The sequence below is a fragment of the Budorcas taxicolor genome, chromosome 1, assembly GCF_023091745.1.
Source record: "Budorcas taxicolor isolate Tak-1 chromosome 1, Takin1.1, whole genome shotgun sequence".
Classification (NCBI taxonomy): Eukaryota; Metazoa; Chordata; class Mammalia; order Artiodactyla; family Bovidae; genus Budorcas; species Budorcas taxicolor.
The window spans coordinates 11,415,387-11,432,967 of record NC_068910.1 but is presented as its reverse complement, the minus strand read 5'-3'; the positions used below and the strand labels follow the sequence as shown (position 1 = coordinate 11,432,967).

Below are 17,581 nucleotides of genomic sequence, written 5' to 3'. Positions count from 1 at the left end.
TTCTGCCATAAGGGTGGTGTCATCTGCACATCTGAGGTTATTGATATTTCTCCTGGCAATCTTGATTCCAGCTTGTGTTTCTTCCAGCCCAGCGTTTCTCATGATGTACTCTGCATATAAGTTAAATAAGCAGGGTGACAATATACAGCCTCGACGTACTCCTTTTCCTATTTGGAACCAGTCTGTTGTTCCATGTCCAGTTCTAACTGTTGCTTCCTGACCTGCATACAGATTTCTCAAGTGGCAGGTCAGGTGGTCTGGTATTCCCGTCTCTTTCAGAGTTTTCCACAGTTTATTGTGATCCACACAGTCATAGGCTTTGGCATAGTCAATAAAGCAGAAATAGATGTTTTTCTGGAACTCTCTTGTTTTTCTGATGATCCAGTGGGATGTTGGCAATTTGATCTCTGGATCCTCTGCCTTTTCTAAAACCAGCTTGAACATCAGGGAGTTCCTGGTTCACGTATTGCTGAAGCCTGGCTTGGAGAATTTTGAGCATTACTTTACTAGCATGTGAGATGAGTGCAATTGTGTGGTAGTTTGAGCATTCTTTGGCATTGCCTTTCTTTGGAATTGGAATGAAAACTGACCTTTTCCAGTCCTGTGGCCACTGCTGAGTTTTCCAAATTTGCTGGCATATTGAGTGCAGCACTTTCACAGCATCATCTTTCAGGATTTGAAACAGCTCAACTGGAATTCCATCACCTCCACTAACTTTGTTCATAGTGATGCTTTCTAAGGCCCACTTGACTTCACTTTCCAAGATGTCTGGCTCTAGATTAGTGATCACATCATCATGATTATCTGGGTCATGAAGATCTTTTTTGTACAGTTCTTCTGTGTATTCTTGCCACCTCTTCTTAATATCTTCTGCTTCTGTTAGGTCCATACCATTTCTGTCCTTTATTGAGCCCATCTTTGCATGAAATGTTCCCTTGGTATCTCTAATTTTCTTGAAGAGATCTCTAGTCTTTCCCATTCTGTTGTTTTCCTCTATTTCTTTGCATTGATCACTGAAGAAGGCTTTCTTATCTCTTCTTGCTATTCTTTGGTACTCTGCATTCAGATGCTTAGATCTTATATCTTATACCAGATCATTCAGGTATGACCTAAATCAAATCCCTTACGATTATACAATGGAAGTGACAAATAAACTCCAGGGATTAGATCTGATAGACAAGAATGCCTGAAGAACTATGGACAGAGGTTTGTGACATTGTACAGGAGGCAGTGACTAAGACCATCCCCAAGAAAAAGAAATGCAGAAAGGCAAAATGGTTGTCTGAGGAGGTTTTACAAATAGCTGAGAAAAGAAAAGTGAAAGGCAAAGGAGAAAAGGAAAGATATAAGCATCTGAATGCAGAGTTCCAAAGAACAGCAAGGAGAGATAAGAAAGCCTTCCTCAGGGATTAATGCAAAGAAATAGAGAAAAACAATAGAATAGGAAAGACTAGAGATCTCTTCAAGAAAATTAGAGATACCAAGGGAACATCTCATGCAAAGATGGGCATAATAAAGGACAGAAATAGTATGGACCCAACAGAAGCAGAAGATAGTAAGAAGAGGTGGCAAGAATACACAGAAGAACTGTACAAAAAAGATCTTCATGACCCAGATAACCATGATGGTGTGATCATCTACCTTAAGAGCCAGACATTCTGGAATGCGAAGTCAAGTGGACCAGTTGAGCTATTTCAAATCCTCAACTATGATGCTGTGAAAGTGCTGCACTCAATATGCTAGCAAATTTGGAAAACTCAACAGTGGCCACAGGACTGGAAAAGGTCCAATCATTCCAATTCCAAAGAAGGGCAATTTCAAAGAATGTTCAAACTACTGCATGATTGCAGTCATCTTACACACTAGTAAAGTTCAAAATTCTCCAAGTGAGGCTTCAACAGTATGTGAACTGTGAACTTCCAGATGTTCAAGATGGATTTAGAAAAGGCAGAGAAGGTTTGACAGACAAATTGCCAACATCTGTTGGATCATCGAGAAAGCAAGAGAGTTCCAACAAAATCTTCTGCTTTATCGACTATGCAAAAGACTTTGTGTGGATCACAACAAACTGGAAAATCTTAAAGAGATGGGAATATGAGACCACCTTACCTGCCTCCTGAGAAATTTGTATGCAGGTCAAGAAGCAACAGTTAGAACTGGACATGGAACAACAGACTGGTTCAAAATTTGGAATGAATATTAGATGACTAAGTTTGTTCAGTTGTTGTTTAGTCGCTATACCATGTGCGACTCTTTTACGACCCCATGGACTGTAGCCCTCCAAGATCCTCTGTCCACAGGATTCTCCAGGCAAGTATACTGGAGTGGGTTTCCATTTCCTCTGCAGGGAATCTTCCCAACCCAGGGATCAGACCCTGAATTGTGCCTCCTGAATTGGCAGGCAGATTATTTATCACTGAGCCACCAAACAGAATTTAAACATGATGAAACTGATGAAATCTAACAGGGAAAAACTACTAACCAATGCTGTAATTTCATTTTAATGCAGTGTAAAATGACTAATTAATGAGAAATGTTCTCAATTTATCAACAAGGAATTAATCAATCAATATAGTCTAAAATGAGAATATGATTAATAAAAAAAAATCAGTGCTGCAAGACCACCAGGGTGAGTTTCAGATTTGTGAATCAAACTCACAAGACACAAGAGACTGTCCCAGCACCAAATTTATTTCACTTGGAGAAATGATCCAGGACAGGGAGCTCAGTGTCCCAAGGTTCATGAGACTCAGAGTCTCTCATACCATCATCCCTGAGGGATGAAAACCAATGTGAGTACAGACGCGAGCACAGAAAAGCTACAGTGTCTGGGCTCCCTTCTCTGAAATACCTCAACAGCCCCATAACACCTGTGTCTGTCTGCCTTGCACTCATCCTTGCATTGGCAATGCACCAATGACAGGTTAGACAATCAGCAACCCTCAGACCAGATGCAGCGGGCCTCAGAAAGGGCTAGCATCAACTCATCCTCCTCTTGTTCATGTTGCAAGAAGGTTGACCACAGGTCAAACTCTCCTTCAATTTCCTGAGACTAAAGGAATATTCACCTCTAAATTTCACTGTCTCTTTTCTTAAGCATACAGAGATCTTTCAGGGGAAAAATATCTTTAGAGGTGAAGAAATGTATGTGTAGTTCAGACTTTATTCAGTTTCACTTCACATTCACTTTCTTCAATTAGAATAAAATAAAATAAAATCTTAACTAAAAAAATGATCATAAACATATGGCATGATCCCATTTTTATGAAAGTATTTCTATCTCCATACTATCTGTAAAAATGCATAGAAATATCTTTAGGATGCTGTAAAAGAAATGTCAGTGATGGTTATATTTGAGTGATGAAATGAGGCAATATTTTTATTATTATTTTGTATTTTTCTGCTTAAATTGTTTATGAGAATTGTTTTCACAGAAAGAATAAAGCAATTTTTCTTTAAAACAAAAACCAAAACAAAGAAAAAAACCCTGATATCTTGGCAAGAGTCCTCAGGTTTAAAGCCTCCATATTTACTTTCTTCCTCTTGCTCCTCCCACCTCCCTGAACCCCAAGCTGCCTCTATGTTACTCCTCCCTCTCTTATCATTCCCTTTAACACCCATGCCTCTTTTCTCCTTGCCCTGCTTTGCCCAGTTCTAGCCCCCATTCCCTAGACTGAGAAAATGCCATCGCTGGCCCACAAGGGTGGGAATGGGAGGCTCCTTCCCTTTTTCTGTAGGAGGTTGGGGGTGGGCACATTTTTTTTCCAGACCCTCAGTGTCCCTTTCTTTCCCCCCTACTTCTCACGACCCCTGCCCCCAGGAGCGGAAGTGAGAGCAGCCACAGTGAGGCCGGAGGAATGGACAGAGAGCTCTGACCTGAAAGGAGCTCTGTGGCAAACTTCTGACACAATTTGGCCAGGGGAAGAGCTCGAATCTTCTTCCAGGCTCTGTGTCATCCCCTCAGCTCTACTTTTTGTCCCCAACACCTCTGCTATCAATACATCACTAACTTCTTGAGTTGCCATATTCTCTCAAGGATCTGCCTCTGCGGAGGGTTCACTGCCCCGCTACCTTGGACCAGGAGGAGCAGCGAGCAGAGTGGCTTGAACCACTCGTACCCAAGCTCCCTGTTGATAGAGATCCAGGTCCACCCAGACAGGCTGACAGCTACCTACAGTTGACCCCAAGAAATTTCCCTCCAGGACTTTCCCGGTGGTCCGGTGGTTAAGAATCTCCCTGCCAATACAGGGGACACGGGTTCCATCCCTGGTCCGGGAAGATCCCACATGCCGCGGAGCAACTAAACACGCGAGTCTAGAGCCTGTTGTCCGAAACAAGAAGCCACTGCAGAGAATCCTGCGTGCCTCAACGCTCGCACCTCTGGCGCAACTAGAGAAACCCGTGCAGCAACAGAAACCAACCACAGCCAACAATGATAATAACAAATAATTAAAAAAAGAATCCACCTGCCAATGCAAGAGACAGGTCCGATTCCTGATCCCGGAAGATCCCACATACCGCCGTGCAACGAAGCCCGGGAGCCGCAACTACTGAAGCTCGCGCGCCCTAAAGCCTGTGCTTCCCAACAAGAGAAGCCACCGCCATCAGCCCGGGCACTGCAACGAAGAGTAGCCCCAGCTCCCCGCAATTAGAAAGAGCCAGAGCAACAACCAAGACCCAGTGCGGTTAAAAACAAACAAACAAACAAAAAAACCATAAATAAATTAAATTTTAAAATTCCCTCCATTAAAAAACACACACGCACACCTCCCTCTAGCGGGTGACTGGGTCATGAAGCGGACTAGAGAAAGAATAGGGACATTTCAGGCACACAGTTAAGAGTGTAACACCGCCCCTTCCCCACAGCTTCGCTAACGGACTTAAAGTTGCCCTTATGCTTCAACTAGTCTCCATCCCAAGCTCACTCTGATTTGCGCGCCTCACTCCGCGCAAATGGGGGGGAAGAACTCTGTCAGATACGTTTCAACCTCGCCGCTCGCTCCTGCACTTCTCATAGTTGCAAGGTACGTCAGAAAAAAAGCTGCCAGCCATTCTCACAGGCAGCTACGGACCGCAACCACAGGAGCTTTCCCTCAGGGTTTGCCTTATTCACCATTTAATTAGCCGCCAAGACGTTCAACTGTGCGGAAATACAAAATGCAGCCTTACTTAAACGGACTGTGAGAGACTTCGCGCTCCGGCCTTGCCGCGTCCCTTCAAGAGCCCTCTGGCGCCACAAGCCGTCTGGGTGTCGGGAGCCGGGAGGTTCCGCGCCGCGTCGTCCGGGCCGCTAACGTTCGCTGCGCAGCCTCTCGCACCTTCGCGTCGTCTGGCCCAGTCGCGCACGGTCGCGGAGTTCAGCCCACCCCGGCTCTGCGGTCTTCCACAGCGGCCAGCAGCCGGCCCCGCCCCTACCCAGCCTCGCCCAATGGCGACGCGGCGGAGGCGGGACTCGGTTGCCCTCGGGGGCCACGCCCCCGGGATCCACGCCCCGGCGGTAACCCTCATTTGCTGCGGCGCCGGTCTCTCTCCAGGGTTGCCCGATTGGAAGGGTCCTCGAAGGGACGCCGGGGCCTCGGTCCCCCTAAAAGCAGACACGGTGCCTCCACCTCGCCCCACCATATCCCCTCCCTGAGCGGAGTCCTGCTGTTGGCTGGTCTAAGGGAGGAGGGCTCAGGTGAGATTCTCCGCCTACAACCCCTGCCGTGGAGTGGGGATGCCAAGGGAAGGGACGGAGGAGGGGCCCAGGGAAGGAAAGGGACGTGGCCCACAGATTGAGCACCGACTTTAGGAATTCTTCACTCGCCTCCTGCCCTTCTTTCCCATCCCCAGGCCTCTGGGCCCTTCTCTCTGGATGGGTAGCAGGAATAGAAGGAGATTCTTCACTGACTACCCGTTTGTACCTTTTAAGCTGTGAACCATGTTCGTTGTTGTTGTTTAGTCGCAAAGTCGTGTCCGACTCTTTGCGACCCCATGGACTGTAGCCCACCAGGCTCCTCTGTCCATGGGATTCTCCAGGCAAGTATATTGGAGTGAGTTTCCATTCCCTCCTCCACGGATCTTCCCGACCCAGAGATTGAACTCCAGTCTCCTACGCCTCCCTTATTGCTGACAGATTCTTTACCAATGAGCCACTGGGGAAGCTCGGAAACACAGGACGCCCAGTTAAATTAGAATGTCAGATAAACAATAAAAATGTTTAGTATAAGTATATCCCAAATATGGGATATACTCACACCAAAAAAAAGCTTTCATTGTTTACTTAACATTCAAGTTTGACTGGGCATTCTGTATTTTATTTGGCATCCCTACACCCCAAATATTGGCTCGAGAGGGAAAGCCACTCCTACAATTTTCTTTTTTCAGTTTTCTGTTTTCATTTCTTAAATTGTTAGCCCAAAGTTAAATTGTTAGCCCACAGCCTCACTAGTCTATAGATGCAAATGAATTCACTTAAAAATAACAAATGTCCTTGGCCTGCCCGTCTCCCAGTGCAGGACTTCGTCCCTCTGAGATACTACCCTCTGCGGTTTCCCCCAAAGAGGTTCCTCAGCTCCTGTGGTAGTCGGGTGCCCACAGCCCCCTAGGCCCCATGAGGGCAGCGGTTGCTTGGCTGCGTAGTGCGGCCGAGCCTGTGTCTCAGCGCCCTCTGCTGGTAAATCTCAGACTGCAATCTCGGGGGCTGCCCGAGGACGCTGGGCTCCACCATCCAACAGCTGAGAGAGTTCTTCTAGGAAGAGAGAAAGGCCTCTTCTCCCTCCTTTTATCGGACTAACAGCAGATGGCCTCTCCAACTCCCCTCTCTGCCCCACCTCATCCTTCCTCACGATGCTCAAGCCTCCTCTTGCCTCCTCTTGGCTCCCTCCACCTCAGATGTCCAGCCTGGCTCTGCACTGACCAGAGGCTCCTCAAATGCTACAGGAGCCAAGGGTCACAGTCAGCTGCCGCTCCTGCTACATCGCTCGCACTGCCCAAGTTCTGCCCTAGACGGCCAGATGAGCGTGTATCCATGTAAACCTCCCATCCTCACCCCAGTGGTGCTTTGGCCAGTCTGTGGCAGCTCGTTTCAAGGAAGGATGACTTATTCATTTTCTGTCTCTCCATCAGGCAGGATTCGGTCCTCCTAGCACAGGCACAGAGCAGAGTGAACAAATTCTAGCAAAATGAAGGCTGAGGGGCTGGGGCGGGGATGAAAGGACCTCCCTGAATCAGAGGCAAGGTGTGATTTTCTTTTTTTTTAATAAAGACACTTCGTTTACAGATAATACAAAATAAACCACAGGACAAACTACTGTGCAGGGGGAGGGACAGCCCCTATTTTAACCCCCCTCCCTATCCCAAAATAAGTTATATAAAAAATTTAAAAGGCCCTAGAAGGAAGGAGGGGTAGGGCTGGAAGCACCTTTGCTGATTGGGTATTTGGGGCCTGCAGTCCTCAGCCACTCTATTCCAGGGCAGAGCAGACCCTGGCTCGCTCCCTTCCAAGTCCTGGGCCTGGCAAGGAGGGAACACAGCTACAAGGGCAGTTGGTGGTCATTATTGAGGCTCCCAGGCCAAGGATCCCGGCATCTGACTCTAAAGGGTTGGAGTAAGGGTGGCGAGTGGCGCTGGGGGTGGGCACGGGGTTGGCATTATTGCAGTGCTCCAGCCATCTTCCTCCTGGCCCTGGACACGGGTCTGCACCAGGTTCTGGGGAGCAGCCATGTCAGGGAAGGAGTATGGGGATCCTCAAAGCGATGATGTTGTTGAGTCCACCACCTCGCGGCCGTTGCAAACAGTGGGGACAAACTGGGAGCCAGACCCTAGGAAGAGGAAACTGGAGGTTGGGGCTAGTCCCGAGGCCCCTTCACAGTCGGTGGGCATCAGGGAGGCAGGACTGCGGGGAGCAGCTCACCACCCCCCACCACCCCACTCCTGTTCAGCCTCATCTAGGGGGCACTCCACCCCCAGCTAAGGAATCTCAGCAACCCAGGAAGTGGCCCCCAGGCTGAGAGCTGGGGCGGGGGCTTCTCACAGATGGACGCTGACCTTGGCCGAGGCTGGAGCTGGCTCTGGCAGCAGCGCTGCCGAAGCGGCTGGTGGGCGTGCGGTGGCTGACCACGTTCTTTTGCGGCTGAAACAGGATGATGTGCAGCTTGGGTGCAAACAGACAGCCGAGCACCACAGAGCCACTGAGGCTGACCGACACGCACATGGTGGTGGTCTGCACCTGCAGTGGGAGAAGTCAAGGATGAGTCTGTCCCACGGGCCTGGCCCTGGCCCCGGGAACCCTCCCCGGGTGGTGGGGTAGGGAGCAGGGGGACCAAAGCATCCGGCCCTGGGCCTTGGTCCATTTGCCAAGCCCCAGAGAATTTTCAGGAAGGTTGGGCACAGTCCCAGCATCAGCCTCAGTGCACTGTCTTCCAGGAAGACCAAAATTCTAGCTGTGGGGTTAGGCTAAACACGCAAGGTGCATGTATGCATGGGAGTGTTTGTGCAGGCATGTGTGTGTGTAGGGATGCAGGCGTGGAGTGCTGGCATGTAATCGCGTGTGTATCTGTACACGGGCGTGTGTGCAGGGGTTGGTGAGAGTGTGCAGTTGTGTGTCAAAGTGTAGGATGCATGTGTACAGATGTGTGTAGGTGGGTAGATATGGATGCATGCCAGCTGTGCACTTGTATGTGAATGTGGGGATACGTGTGTGCATGCGTGTTTGGGATCGGTGTGTGTACCTCCCGTCTGAGTCCTTAGCCACTTATGACTGGCATGCAAGTGCAAACGATATGCAAATGCAGGCTGAGTCACAGCAGATTCCCTCCCCAGCTCCGGCCTCCACCGCCCAGGCGGGTGGTCCAGCAGGTGCTCGAGCAGCCAAGCCCAGCTGGCCCTGGCCCTGCCCACCGTACCTCTGTCCTGAGGGAGGGGGCCTTTGCAGGGGCTGTGGCCTCGATTTTCCTGCTCCTTTAATTGTTAAGATTGTCAGCACAGACCCTGTTCTATACTCTCATGCTGAGTGACCTAAGGGAAGGGATTGAACCTCCCTGAGTCTCCATTTCTTCATCTGTAAAATGGGGAGAGCCACGGAATTTACTCCAGAGTCACGAGGACCACCCAAGACTATCCTCTTATTGTTCAGAGCGCCCCTCACCTGTCACCTCCTCAGAAAGCCCTTCCCTGAGCGCCCCATCTGAAGCAGCCATTGTCCCTTGAAGCTGAGCAGACCATGGAGGATTCAGTGCCAGTTGGAATTTTGCTTGGAAGCCACCAACTGGGGTACAGTTTTCACCTGCTTTGACCTTCCCGAACTCTACATCCGAGATCACCTCCCGCTCCTTGCTTCACTTTCCCTGACTTCCCTGGTGTCATCTCTCAACCCCAGAGTCACATATCTCTGGGGGTGCCGCGTCACACTGCCCAGCTCCGAGGGGCCTCAGAGCATCGCACCCCTTGGAGCTGCTGGCTCCACAGCCCTGCCCTGTCGTTCCCATTCCTGCCTCCTTCTCACCTCTGCCTACCTTTCCACCATGTACACCCCCCACTGCAACTCAGGGAGGCAGAGGGGAGGGCAATGCAGACCCTCCGTTCCAATCAGTTTCCGTATTGACTGTCCTCCCCACCTCCAGCCTACCTATTCCAACCTGACTGCCCTGCAAAGTTCAGTTCCAGGACTCCTTCTAGGCCCCACTCAGCCTTCCCACCTTGCCCTCCAGTCCCAACTGGGCCACCATAAGCTGTAAGCTCCTGGGTGAGCATTTAACCTGTTGGAGCCTCAGAGTTATCAGAAGACTCAATGAGGTGCCAGGAAACAGAAGGTCCCATGTCCTGCTCTGCCCCCCTCCCCCACTTCAGCCTGCCCTGGAGCAGGTCGCTCACCCGGTAGTCACTGGAGGTGACATAGAAGATGGGCAGGAAGGCCAGCCAGATAATGCAGGTGGTGTACATGGTAAAGCCGATGAACTTGGCCTCGTTGAAGTTCTCGGGGCACTTGCGGGTCTTAAACGCGTAGAGCGTGCAGAGCGCAATGAGGAGCACGTTGTAGGCCAGCGAGCCCAGCATGCTTGCATCGCGGTGGTTACAGCGCAGCGTCACTACCTCCCGCCGCTCAGGGGCTGTCTCCTTGCCTGTGCCCGGGGCCTCCACCACCAGCCAGGTGGCCACGATGAGCAGCTGGCCCGAGATAAGGGCCAGGCAGATGGCCACCTGCGAGGCAGGGCTGATGCAGCGCGGCCGCTGGGCTCCCTCCCGGGCCCCGCCGAAGATGCGCGCGATGCGGTTGGTCTTGGTGAGCAGAGCTGAGTAGCAGACGGAGAAGGCAGTGCCCAGACCGAGGCGCCGTAAGGTGCACACCGCTGTGGACGGCTTGGCGATGAAGACGAAGGTCATGCAGTAGCAGAGGAAGACGCCGCCCAGCAGGATATAGCAGAGCTCTCGGCCCGAGGCCTTGACCACAGGGCTGGCGTCGTGCCTCACGAAGACACCCAGCACGAAAAGGGTGGCCAGGGCGCCTAGGCAGGCGATGGTGACAGGTCCCACGGCCCAGGCGTCGCCCCAGCGGATGTACTCCTGGGGCAGCTCGAAGCAGCCGGTGAGGCTGGCGTTGGGCCAGTAGCCCAGGCCACAGTCGGCGCAGGTGAACTCGTCCAGCCGGTACTCATAGGGCTGGCAGGGAATGCAGAGCCAGCAGCAGACCTCCCCCGGCTGAACGCTCTTCACCTCGTTCTGGAGGCAGGGCTCACTGCAGCGGGAAGCGGGCAAGGGACCGGCTGAGGGTGAGGCCCAGGGGATGAGGCTGGTGTCCAGGGTCAGGCCTTCTGCCCAGTAGCCCACCTTCTGGTAGCGATAGCGCCCACCGCCTGCCCGCAGGTAGGTGAAGATGTTGTAGCGACCAATACCGTCCCCAAAGCGGTCGAAGCGGACCTCGCTGTGGGTGTCAGCTGGGCGGAAGGGGGCTGGGGTTGGGGAGGGAAGGAAGAGAGGGTTGGATTGGTGGGTCATCCTGATGTGACCTCAGCCCTGACATGGAACCCAAACCCCAGAGCTGAAGTCAGTCCTTGTCCTTCGGATCCTCTCCCCAGCACAAAAACCTGCCTAACCTCAGCCATTTTTCTAAATGAGAGGCCTAAATAAATAACAGACCCCAACCCCAAGCCCCAAACAGAACCCCAGCCTTAAAGTTCAGGCATCTCCACAAACCTAATGCCCACACCAACTCAACCATGACTCCCAAAACCCAGTCTTGGACCTTCCAACCCAAACCCCAACTGTATCCCAAAACACACCACAACCTTCTCTCCAAACTTAACATGGAGACCCCCAAAAGCTAAACTTGACCTTAGGTCTAGTCCTGGTCCTACTTAATCCCATCAGTGATATCTCCAGCTCCAACCCCCGACCAGTCCTAACACTGATTGCAGTATAAGCGAATCCCAACCTCAGTGGTCATCTGGAACCACTAATGTTTACCAGAATGTGCTTGGCAGGCAGCTCACAAATCACTCCACTCCCCACCCCCATCCCCCTGTGATCCTCACATCGCCCAACCAGGCTGAGAAGGCAGGGACCCCATCATTCCAGGTCCCAGTGACAAGTGGCGTTCAAGTTAGCAGATGATATGCTTAAGACCCCATGGTGAATGGTGCAGCCTGGAGTCAAATGCAGGTCCCCCACGGCCTCTACTCTTTCTACCCAGTCCTCGAAGTCCTCAAAATCCAACATGAGCCCTACTATAAATTCCACTTAGCCCAGAGGGCTAAATTTAGCCTTGTTCTAATGTCAACCCAATCAGACCCAAATGCAACACTAACCCCCAGCCTGACTCTCCCATAACTCTGAATGTCAATCTTATAGGAATTGCTACTCTTCTTGATCCTGATCCAGAGATCCAAGCTTTGTCAGCCCTGGCACCCTCTCTCGCTGTTCCTGCAGTCATTCTTTCTGAAGCACAGTGATGACCCTGTGGCATTTATTTTTCTTGAAGCTGGAACTTTTATTAAGGTAACTTTTGGTTTGAAGAGACCATGGCCACCTCGAGTGGAAAAGCAAGATTAGGAATAGAAATTTTCCTGGAAAATAGAGGGTCATCCTGATGCACCTTTATTCTCATGCTCTCTGATATCCTGCTGCCTGACAATGGGCTTGAGGTCTCCCGATCCTACTCCCTGCGTGATAAAGAGGCAGGAGATAGAAGGCAAGGCCCAAGCAGGAAGCAGAGACCCTCACAGTGCAGAGCCAGGCCAGGTGTCTACTCTCTGGAAGAATCTCAGGAAGTGGCACCTCAGGTCTGGCTCCTGTTGGAGTCTTCCCTGCCTGGCTGGCCTTGTCCCAACTCTGACACCAACCCTTTGGGTAAGTCCCTGACTTGCGGTGGGCTGTATTTTCCTAGCCATGTGCTAGAACCTGAGGGCCTGCTCCCTCTCACCCTCCGAGAGCCAGCAGCCTGGTGGACCTGGCCGGCACCATTACCATCGAACTTGACGTTGAGCACGAAGTCTTTGTAGAGGCGGCGCCCGTTGACGGGCCGCATTGCATCACAGAGGCGGGTGGTGTTGGGGCAGAGGGCACGATGCATGTTGTGCAGGGCGTGGGCCATGGCGTACACAGCGTTGACCACAAACATGATCTTGGACTCTTGCTCAAAGGGCACGGCCCGCAGGGAGTGAGCCACACAGTCTTGCTGCCGGAAGCTGCAGCGGAACCTCTGCTCCCAAAATTCACGGAACCAGGGGTTCCGGCTGTTGTTCCATGGGTCCAGGCTCTGGAAGTAGGAGGCAAAGTCACTGATGGGGTAGGAAGCCAGCTCTATGGTGATGGCGCCTTCAGCAGCACCCTCACTGCCTGCCACCACACTCTCCAGGGCCCCCCAGCCATCGCTGGCAACCCAGGTGAAGCTGGCATTGAGGCGCTGGGTGGCAGCGAGGAGCTCGCGGGCATCCTCGGAGCGGGTGAACAGGACAGCCACACGGGCACTGGGCTTCTGCAGCAGGGCTCGCACCACGCCCTCGAAGGCCGCACGGCTCATGGCGCGGCCCACCTTCTCCGAGGTGGCCACGCAGATGTTGCGGGCGCGGGCCTCTAGCTCAAAGGCTTCGATGCCTGTCTCGCCATAGTCACCCTCGGATGCCACGGTGGATACGTAGGTCCAGTTGAAGAAGCGGAGAATCTCAGCCATGGCTTTGGCTTGGAAGAAGTCGGGGGGCACTGTGCGGGCAAAGTAGTCATAGCGGGACTTATCACTCAGCTTGGCACTGGTGGAGGCATAGCTGATCTGAGGGATCTGAAATAGCCGCAGGAGGTTGGCCACCTGCAGTGGGGTGGGCGGGGTGGGGGCAGTGGTCGAGAGGGCAAAGATAGAGACCAAGTCAAACGCTAGAGACGGCTGTGCCCCTCAACCCAGCTATCAAACTTTGGGATCAAGTGCCCATGTGGTCATCTATGTCATGATGTCATGATGTCTCCCTCTCTCCAAAGACCTACATCGTCTTGATGTGTCTTCCCCCTGGGGGCAGCAAGTTTCCTGTCCCTTCCTAAGGGCTCAGAAAGACCTAGGGCCAAGGCACCGCGGTCCTGAGCCACATTTGAACCCCTCCCCTGTCTCCCTTCAGATGCACAGCTGTAGCAAAAGGAGAGAGCTAAGGAAAAACCTAAGTCCTGAGTGGAGATTGGTTATCCGTTGGCTGCACAGGGAGGAGGCACTGGATGGCCTCTGGGATGCTCAGGGGTTTTAAGCTCTCTATCCCAGAGTCAATGCTGATGGGATAATGGAAAGGGAAGGAAAAGGCTCCGCAAAAAGGAAGACTAAGATTTGAGGGCTCCATAGCCCTGAGAGCCCAAGAGTGGGTCTCTATTGGATGCCTGAGTCGGAGATTAACAAGGCTTCCTGCCTACCTGGCAGCCAGTCTCTCACCCTCAGATCCCTGGGATGTGCCCCTAAGAGTGAGGTCCAGCCAAGAACCTGGTGGCATGGTGGGTGAGAGCAGGGCGTGGCCCAGGTTCCACAAGAGGGAGTCAGGTCCTGTGTTTGCAGCTGGGACATAGACATTTACTCGGGCGGTGTCAGCGCCTTCCCTCTACTGTCTGACTCTGCGCCCCCAGGCAAGTTAGGAAATTCCCTGAACCTCAGTTTCTCATTCCTGCCTTCCAAGGTTGCTGAGCTGATTAAGAATATTGATGTACATGAAGCCACAGTGCCTGGAAGATGATAGGGATTTCGGTGAGAGAGAAGGGGCAGGAATGTGGACGAACCATTCCAGAGAGGTGCAGCCGCAGGATAAAGGACTGAGCCTTGTTTTGACCCAGACAAAGAAAAAGCAGATGGACGCTGAGCTGTGGGTCCTGCTGCGGGAGTCAGGTAGCTTGGGGTGAGGCAGAGGTAACTGGGCTCCTGGAGGTAAATACAAGGGGCCCTGAAAAGAATTGTGCACAGGGGGTGCTGGGAAAGCACCCCAGAGGCCCCTGAAGACATCAGCAGTGGGAGGCTGCCTCCCCATCCCTGCCCCTAGGTCAGACTACAGATGGAGGTGCTGGTGCAGCCACGCCTGTCCAAGCTACCACTGGCCACATCCAGCAGCAGGCCCAGCAGAACCGGTAATTCATTCCCTGCAATAGGGGTATGAGCAGGCCTCCCTCCCCACCCCAGGCCAGAAGCTGCCTCCCTGGTTCAGACTCCTGCTTCCTCTCTCCTAAATAAGCATTCTGAGTCAGGGGTCCCGGCCTGGCTTCTGATGGCAATGCCCTCTGCTGGCATCCTCGAGGCAGCTGAGGTCCCTAGACGAGGCCCTCCTTGCGACTCCCAACACCAATCTCAGCTCTGGCCTCATCTTCCAGCAGCCTAGGCTGGCACTAGACAGGTAAGGGTCCAGGCAAGAGGTGGAACCCAGTCAAGGACAAGAAGGATCCCCCTGGGCCGCAGCAGCCAGGTGCGCCAAAGGCCATCAGTTGTGCCTTCTGCTGACCCCTTGTGGGAAGAACAGGAGGGAGGGCCTGGGTCCCTCCCCCTCACCTGGTCATCCTGCACTTACTGCAGATCCTGGGGTACCCTCCTCCTCACCTCCACACACATCCTGCTTCTCTTCCTTCTGGGGCCCCCTCCCCTGTTTCTCTTCTCTGGGTTGCTCTTGGTTTCTGTCTCCCACTTTCCAATATACAGAGAGATGATCTGACAGTCCCCGAGGTCCTTGGCTGAGAGCCCTACGTTCATGTCTCCATTTTATGAGCTCCTGGACTTGTGGCCTGCCTCTCTCTAAGCCTCAGTTTCCTCATCTATAAAGTGGCTTAAGAACAGCAGCAGCTAATATTGATTACACTCTTATGATCTGCCAGCCCCCTTGATTCACGCTTTGCATGTGTTACCTCATTAAATTACCACCACACCCCTAAGAGTGGTAAGCGTTATCCCATTTTATAAGGATGAAACTGAGCTTCAGAAGAGAGAAATAATGTCCAGAGTCACACAGTGAGTGGGAAAACCAAGATTCAAAACTAGAGTTCTGACACAAAAGGCCTGGCTATTAAGCTTCTTAGGGCTGTTAAACATCAGATGTGTGTGTGTGTCTTGGAAGTGGGATGTTTTCCTTGCATAATCTCTAAAACTTGACCCCCACTTTTCCACAGGGGCACTCTCTTAGACTTCTTTGAAAAGCTACTCAAAGGAAGCCTCTAGTCGTCTTCCAGCGCACAGTAACCCAGAGTCCCTGCTCAGCTGGAATTCCAGGTGCCCGCCCCCTCTGGCTTCCCTGCCCAGCCTCCATGTCAACAGCCCCCATGTACCTGGATGGAGACATCGCTGTAGGAGCCGCCAATGACACCAGTGATGGCAGTGGGAGCATCACCATGGGTGGCATAAGAGCCGTCAGGGCAAATGTGGCGTGAGCCGTCGGCACCGCGGCTGAGTGAGGCACGCACAAAGTCAAGTGCCTGCTCCAGAGCATGCGTGTCCTTGGAGCAACTGTCGAGTATGTGCGCACCCAGGCGCACTCCTGGGAGCAGACTCGGGTCACGGTTGATACGATCCAGCGCAAAAAGCATGGCCTCCAGACGCTGGATGCCGCGATGTTCATTGACAGGGCCACACTCCTCTGCTGGGCCACCCTTCTGATGTACCGGAAACAGCCCACCCAGAACCAGGTCCCCCTCCAGGGTCAGCACCTTCTTGGCTGGGCCTTCAGCCACAGCGCCCCACAGCAGTAGCAGAGCCAGGAGCCCAAGCAGTGATCCCATGGCCCCAGAGGGGATGGATGGGTCCGGCAGACCTGGGCCTCCAGGGGAGGAGGGCAGAAGCAGCAAAAGCAAAGAGAGGTGGAAATAGACCAGGAAAGGACAGACAGGAAGAGGATGAGGAGGGACCCAGCTCCTGCAGAGAGAGAGACAGACAGACAAACAGGTAGGGAGAAGTGGAACTTGAGAGTGGCTAGCCCTCCTGACTCTGCTTCCCCTAAACTTCTTTCCCAGGGACTGAGGAGCCAGGGAGAGGTGGTGCCCGTAACTAGGATGAGAAGCTCCTGGGACACCCCTTGGCCTGTCCCCCAGTCCTGCCTGGATCTGGGGTTGGAGATGGGCTCTGCGCTCATCCTAAATTTAGCAGAGGTGGAGGAACTACACAGGGTAGAGGCCCAAACAGAAAACAGAAGACCCAGAAGAATGTCCAGCACCCTGCACAAACCTCCTGGGACCCCAAAGTCAACAGCTTTGCAGCAGAAGGTCACAGTTACAAACTTGGGGGTCCAGTCCCCATCCCTGGGTTTCCAGAGAGGAGCCATTGAGGGCTGAGAACCCACCAGGGAAGCGGGAAGGAAGAAGCTCTAAATGGTAGTCTCGAACTCTAAGGAAGCTCAAATGTGTACCCAAGGTTCCCAGCCTCTCCTCCTGACTGAGGAAGTAAATAGAGACTCTGGGTCTTGAAAGTTAGACAGCGAGGTAGAGAGGCTGGCCCCAGGGAGGGACACTGAAGTGGCCACAGGTCCTAAGGTCAACAGGGAAAGTAGATGTGAGTGTGTGTGTGTGTGTCAGGGGTGGTGGGCAGTCCATCTACTCAAAATCTCAGAACAGGGTTCAGGGTGAGACTTTTGGACACCTTAACACTATGTATATAGACTGCCATTTGAGACTTTTTGCCTTTGTTTTCTCTTCAATTCACAACCAAGCAGAGAAAGTCACCACCTCCAATCTCCCTGTCCTTGGCCTCAGGGCCCTGTTCACCCTGGCCCTCAGAGACTCCTGCCTCCCTCTTCCACTCTGCACCTCATCATTTGTGCCCCAGCTGCCCACCCAGACACCCATGCCACACAGGCTCTCACAATAGCACAGGCTCGGGCAGGCTAGGAGAGGGAAACTGAGCCTGCAGAAGGGCAGAACTAGTCCAAGGACCCCACGTCCTGGCCACAGAGACAAGGGCTCTTCGCTTGGCCCCCTCAGCACCCAGGGTTACTCTCCTGCTGGGGCCAGGCCAGGGGACCTGTGATCCTGTGCATCCCCAGAAAGAAGCAGCTCAAGCAGGCAAACAGGAGAGAGAGGTAAGCATGAAGACCAACACAGACGGGGGCACAGACCCAATGGGAGCTGAGTCCAAACGAGTCAACCACAATCCGCCCACAGGGGTGGCTGAGAC

General features: G+C 52.7%; 1 protein-coding gene across 1 annotated transcript; it reads right to left on the bottom strand.

The window, feature by feature from the left end:
• Positions 1-7,728: 7,728 nt before the first annotated feature.
• GRM2 (glutamate metabotropic receptor 2) lies at positions 7,729-16,194 on the bottom strand. Its single transcript, XM_052644073.1, has 5 exons — positions 15,745-16,194; positions 12,442-13,279; positions 9,853-10,928; positions 8,029-8,209; positions 7,729-7,802 (listed from the first exon to the last, which is right to left on the bottom strand). The coding sequence occupies exons 1-5, from the start codon at positions 16,192-16,194 to the stop codon at positions 7,729-7,731; spliced, it is 2,619 nt and encodes an 872-aa protein (XP_052500033.1).
• Between the last annotated feature and the right edge of the window lie 1,387 nt (positions 16,195-17,581).

Coding starts and splice junctions, on each gene's coding strand:
- GRM2 (XM_052644073.1), bottom strand. CDS start 16,194: ATGGGATCACTGCTTGGGCTCCTGGCTCTGCTACTGCTGTGGGGCGCT. Junction 13,280..15,744: donor ACAGCGATGTCTCCATCCAG/GTACATGGGGGC, acceptor ACCCCACTGCAG/GTGGCCAACCTCCTGCGGCT. Junction 8,210..9,852: donor TCACCTCCAGTGACTACCGG/GTGAGCGACCTG, acceptor CTCCCACTGCAG/GTGCAGACCACCACCATGTG.